Source organism: Lepeophtheirus salmonis, chromosome 3 (genome assembly GCF_016086655.4).
Source record: "Lepeophtheirus salmonis chromosome 3, UVic_Lsal_1.4, whole genome shotgun sequence".
Taxonomy (NCBI): domain Eukaryota; kingdom Metazoa; phylum Arthropoda; class Copepoda; order Siphonostomatoida; family Caligidae; genus Lepeophtheirus; species Lepeophtheirus salmonis.
This window is the reverse complement of record NC_052133.2, coordinates 2,501,593-2,507,707: the sequence shown is the minus strand read 5'-3', so window position 1 is coordinate 2,507,707 and position 6,115 is coordinate 2,501,593. Positions and strand designations below refer to the sequence as shown.

Here is a 6,115-nt window from a genome sequence, read left to right as displayed (position 1 = left end):
AAAAAAAAAAAAAATGTTTTATAAAAAATGCCGAAGCGATCATTCTTTTCGTCGGCGGAAATGTAATAAAATAAAAGTCGCTGTTGGCTAGCGACATCTGACGTTCAAATTGTTCAGAATATGAGGGCGCGCGAGGAAGGAGTCTATTAAGGAAAAGAGACGAAGGAGCCCCCCGCGATGGGCGCTTCTTTTATATTCACCTACTGCTTCACCGACACAACTATATACGTAAACACACACACACACACGAGAAGTTTTTGATGTACAAAAAAAGGATTCGTTAGTTTGTGTTTCGTGTTTGTAGAGAGTGGTGGGCATATAAGTGTGATTCGTGGAAGTTTGCGACCTTTTTAACATAATAATAATATTCAACAACTAACTTGGATTTGCAATATTAATAACAGCTCATTAAAGAAATATATAGACAGAAGATCATTACGAATATCATCAAAGGAATTGGATTGAAATATTTTCTCTCTCAAGCTACAATCATCATACACCATGCGAATTCGCGAATCTGCGGCATCCCAACAACAATAATAAATAAAATTGTTATTGAGTGAACTACCAAACAATCTTCAAGAAGAGCTTCCCTTTAGCTCTTCTTTAACTATCCTTAGTTCAGTTCCCCAAAGGACTTCATCATTCTGAACTTTAACGAGCTCAATCCTCCATACTCCAGCGGGACATCAACCCCTGGAGTGGGAGAGTCCCCTGGAAACAACAATAATAACAATAATGGATCAACAACTCCGGGTCCAGGCTCCGATTCAGAAGGAGATCCCCAAGTCAAATCTCTAATGGACTTACAAGGGCATCGTATCCCAGGCGGATACGGTCTTTATAATAGCCCTTATCAAAACCCTCCTCCCACGTCTGAAGGTTTTAGTTCGGGCGGCGGAGTCAATAGTAATCGAAGTCATTTAGGATCTTATTTCCCTTCTCTCCCTGGACAGAATGCATATCCTGGCTATCATCATCTGGGATATCCAAGTAGTCAGTCCCCGACTCCAGACGGTAAGGCCGCTTTTACATAAATATTTTCTAGTACTATTTACAAAATAAAATAAAATTAAGAGCGGGTTTTTTAAGCCAACCATTTTTTCACGAGTGTATTTTTGATTTCCTTTTCTGCTGCGAGTGTTTCTTGTTTTGCTTTTTGCTTGTTTTTTTTAGCTCAGTTTTTTTTTTTTTTTTTAATGTGAAAGTTAAGAATAAATAAATATCAAATTCCTTCATTTGAATAAGTCAATGAAATTTGTCACTCTTTAGGCTCGATAGGATCCGAGATAAAAGAGTCGATTGAGAATGGTGAACTTACACGCGTTAATTCCAAAGGGAAAAAAATTCGAAAACCCCGGACCATGTATTCATCACTACAAGTGGCACAACTTGAAAGACGGTTTCTTCGAACGCAATATCTGGCTCTACCCGATAGGGCTGAACTCGCTTCCAGTCTCGGACTAACACAAACACAGGTAAGAAACCAAAAAAAAACAAAAAATCATCATCACAATGATTGTCTCAAGTGATTGACCACTCCATCTCATGCCCTGATCTCTTTTAATCTCATTTGACTACTTACTTCCTCTCCTTCTTCTCTCTCCTTGACTCCGTGAATGTGTGTTCCTCAATTCTCAAAAGTCGAGATTCTTTTATCCGCGGATCCTTGCTCTAATAAAATAACACTGATTATTTCAAAGTGCAACTATTTGCAAAGCAATTTTGATCAAGAAGCAAATCTGCAAATTAAAAATCAAATACGCATAAAAAGGACAGATTCAAAGCAACAGCTCTCATCTCTCTCTCTCTCTCTCTCTCTGATTGACCATTTTGTCCTTAAATCCCTTTAGGTAAAGCCTTTTATGGAGATTATGAGGTCTATGAGGGCGAGGAAACAGAGGAAGAGGAGTCTCAAGAGACTGAGATTGAGTCTGACAAAAGGGGAGTTGGCGGAAAGAGTCGAAAGAGGAGTTTCAAAAGAAGCGGAGAGACGCTTCTGCTTGAGCATGGAGAGCTCATCACTCGAGTCAATGGTAAAGGGAGTAAAAAGATTCGAAAACCTCGAAGTATGTACTCCTCACTCCAATTACAACATTTGGAACGACGATTCCTTCGAACGCAGTATTTAGCACTGCCGGAAAGAGCTGAGCTTGCGGCCACTCTAGGGATTACTCAAACTCAGGTATTTGGGGGGGGGGCCTTTGTTAGGTCCTGGTGGTGATGATGATGATGATGATGAAAATAATAAAAATAACAAAGGTTTTGATATAAATATAGATATATGTATGTACAAGCATATTGTATATTTTCTTCAAAAACGAAGTACTTAACAAATTTATTTTTGATATATATTATATTGTATGTGTACTATTATCTGATATTTTAATACATTAGGTGATGTATTTTTTGTTATTTAATGTATTTTGGTAGTAGTTGTTATTGTTGTATTTTGTGTCTTGAAAAAATGGGAAGAAGGAGTTGCTTACCTGATAACAAAAAAGATAGAAACAGAGAGAGAGAAAGTCTTTCTTTTCTTTTTCTTTAAGGAGGCAACTTCCTTCTCTTACGAAGGATGGAGAGCTGTAGGAGAAAGCAATACGACTGATATACTCAAAAAGACCTTTCATTGGACAACTATTATTATTATTATTATTATTTCCATGAGTCTTACTCTCTCGACTCAACTCAACTCTTGATGAGTAGGAGACCACGAGAGGGCAGCAGTTGCTGTTATAACTCTTGTCGTAGTCTTCTTACAAACATATATATATATTATATATATATAATGTAGACGCATCCCTTTCAATTTATTTCAATTAAGAATATATTAAATCTAATTTTATCCCCTCACTTCGTTGACGTTGGCTCACGTGTTTTATCTCTTATTATTAATGTTTCAAGTTTCTTTGTATTCATGGATGTATGTTGTTAATATTACAACATCCATGTTTTGTTTTATTTGATCCATGTCTTTAAATTCACGCTTGATGGATTTACTATAATAAAGTATATAGGTATATTTATCAGAAAAATGGAATAAAATAATACTCAGATAATGAATAGTTTGATTTAACTACCGAAATGTGGCAAGATCCCTATTTTGCATAATAAGACAGAGACTTAAAACAAAAGAAAGAAGTTTAATATATCATAAATCATTTTTAATTCAAGACATTTTTTGTTTAGGTGAAGATTTGGTTTCAGAACCGTCGATCAAAGTACAAGAAATTAATGAAAACGGGCCCGGGTGGCGGTCCTCCAGGTAGCGGTGCAGGTGGAGGATCCCTTCTCGGCTCCACTTCTCCCTCCCCCTCTGGTAACAACAATTCGAATAGTGTGTCAGCGCCTAGTGGATCACCGTCTGGCGGTGGATCCTTGTTGCCATCATCAGGTCACACTCCGAACTCTCAGGGTGGATGTTCTCCTGGCCTGAATCCGAATAGTAACAATAATCAGCAAGTCCCTCTGGGAGCCCACTCCCCACCCCTGCCTCCACACTCGTCTTCCCTTCATAACAGCAACCAACATTCGTACATTCCGCCTTTGGTGACTGCAACGCCATCCCCAGGTGCAGGGGATCTTTCACCCACAGGCATTGGCCTACATCAAGGGAGTCCACCCATTAACAACGCAGGAGGTTGGGGAAGCCATCATCAAGGAGCTGTAGGACTTCATCCTCAACTCGTCTCCCATCATCCCCATCATCAATTTCCACACCAGCATCATCATCCTGGAGCTCCAGCTCATCACCACCACCATCATCAACTTTCTGGGAGTCATCACATGTTTGGAGGATCCCCACATCATCATCAACAACCCGACATTAAACCTCCTCCCATGAATCCAAGTCAGGCTGCCATGTTTCAACAGTACTCCTGGTATCAAACCTCAGACTCTAACATGAATACAGGACTCTTGACATAGAGGAGGAGGATTTTCTCTCTCTGGGTTACATCAATTTAGAACATTATTTCATATATATATATATATATATATATCAACTCTCTTTTCAATCTCTCTATCAACATAAATCTTATTATTATTATATCCATTTCATTCTACATACATATTATTTTGTCTTTAATCAACTGTGATCAATTCAAGAAAACAAAAACGAGGAAAAGAAAGGAAAAAAAAAACATTTATACACAAATATACCTACATACATATATATTAATAATATAATGTTTGTCTTATAAAAACCGTCTTCATGCATATCTATGTATTTGATTCATACAAAGAAGGCCTTCTTCCACAAAGACGAAGAAGTAGCTAAAGAAGAAATAGAATAAGAGAACCGGATATCCACAAGGAATACAAACTGTTTTCATTTCATTTATTATATCAATCCACGAACCAACAACAATTATTTTCATTAATATTACAACAATTTTACGTATATATAAATATATTATATTATATGATATATCATTATTATTTCTCTATATCAATTAGTATCTTTAAACAAGACAAAAAAACAAAACCCAAAAAAATCATCATCATTCAAAAACCCTTTTCCGTGTGTTTATTCTACATTTAAAAAAAAATATTAATAATAAAAATTATAATTGTTTTTCGCAAAAACTCTTTATTAAGTCAAAAAAAAAAAAAAAAAAAAAGGAAAAAAATCCTGCAGCATTGACCAAAGTTCTGTGTTTCTTTAACAATAATAATAATAATAATAATAATTTCAAATATAATAATAATAACAATGATGAAGAAGAATAAAGCCATTTGACAAATTTTTAAAATGAATAATATTGAGTACATTTTATTTATATGCGGTATATACGAGTTTGAGTCCTTCCTGGGCGAAGCGAGGGTAGTCACATACATGAAACGGCTCTCATATGTCAAGTCAAGTTTGCTGGAAATCCAGGCTCTTGCCATATATTATTTATTAGGGGCTACGCATTTCCTGCGTACCTCTGATGATTATTATTGTATGAATACTTAGTCGTGAATCAACGATCCGTGGATCAAAGGATACTCACTGATCCATGAGGGTGCTTTAACAGCAACAAAAAGAAGTGTCTATGTATGTTTTTAATAAAATATATTTGAAAAACAAAACCGGGAAATATGTTGTTCAACAATTTCTTTTAGGTTATATCTTATACATGTACATATATGCGGGGCTTTCCTTTTTTTTTATTTTCTCCCTCTTTCTTCTTTTTAAAAGAGAGAGAGAGAGAGTGAACGAAAAAGAAGAAACGGGCTCCGCCTCTTTTCTGAATGGTTAATATGATACAACAACCATTGTTGTAACAATACAATATAAACAGTCTTCTCCTTATTATTTGTATTCTTATCCGGCTTATTATTTCTTATAGACTACTTCTTTTATGAACACATCTTAAGAAACAGAGAGAGATTAAAAGACCGTTAGAGAGAAGTCTATTTATTCTTCTTCTTTTGAAGAAATACAACATACATTCAATGATAGTAGTACGTCATAGACATTTGTTCCAAGTATTCCTGCCAAGTAACTGCATCTGTTGTACACTACAACTGCATCATACAGTCAATGAAAATAAAAGTGTGCCTATTTCATTTGTTGAGCTGTATATATATATATTAAATCCTAACTATAGTAAATAAGTTGACCTACTTCTCCTTCCTTCATTGCTTTGTCTTATATTAAAACTCAAATGACACTTATATTTTGTAAATATACATCAATCAATGATATTATAATAAAATACCTATAAATACATAAATAAAGTCAGAGGGATCCTTTTTAAATATATTTATATATAGATGGGTCTCTTTTCCTTCTCCAGCGAATATTTGTAAATGGGGGGATCCCTGTATAGTATTCATTCTATTTCATACTTATTTATGACGTATAATTTATATTTTAGTGTACATCTCCTTCCTGGCTCGGTTTTAAGGGGTATTTGTCTTTATTGGGGCACCCGTGTGGGGTAAATTTTCTTTTAAATTAAATTTTTATACACTGAAAGAAAAATCTTTTGAAAAAAATATTATACATTTTATTTTCTTACAAAAAAGTCCTATAATTAAAAGAAAATAAATTAAAGAAAGGATCACTTCTATAAATAGAAAGGCCCTGTACTTTATTTCCTAACAAATAAGTGATTTAAAAAAA

At 35.0% G+C, this 6,115-nt stretch overlaps 1 protein-coding gene across 2 annotated transcripts; it reads left to right on the top strand.

Moving 5' to 3' along the window:
• Nucleotides 1-282: 282 nt before the first annotated feature.
• LOC121114466 (uncharacterized) lies at nucleotides 283-4,142 on the top strand. 2 transcript variants are annotated; one of them, XM_040708440.2, is made up of 3 exons: nucleotides 283-1,017; nucleotides 1,854-2,185; nucleotides 3,190-4,142. In XM_040708440.2, the coding sequence occupies exons 1-3, from the start codon at nucleotides 801-803 to the stop codon at nucleotides 3,925-3,927; spliced, it is 1,287 nt and encodes a 428-aa protein (XP_040564374.1). In that variant the 5' UTR covers nucleotides 283-800; the 3' UTR covers nucleotides 3,928-4,142. The 2 variants fall into 2 exon arrangements, with proteins under 2 accessions (XP_040564374.1, XP_040564375.1); XM_040708441.2 differs by lacking the exon at nucleotides 1,854-2,185 and adding an exon at nucleotides 1,273-1,478.
• Nucleotides 4,143-6,115: the final 1,973 nt, after the last annotated feature.

Bases quoted from the DNA above. Each gene is read 5' to 3' on its own strand.
- LOC121114466 (XM_040708440.2), top strand. From the start codon at position 801: ATGGACTTACAAGGGCATCGTATCCCAGGCGGATACGGTCTTTATAAT. The intron at 1,018-1,853 runs GTAAGGCCGCTT...AAATCCCTTTAG, and splicing joins TCAGTCCCCGACTCCAGACG to GTAAAGCCTTTTATGGAGAT. The intron at 2,186-3,189 runs GTATTTGGGGGG...TTTTTTGTTTAG, and splicing joins TAGGGATTACTCAAACTCAG to GTGAAGATTTGGTTTCAGAA.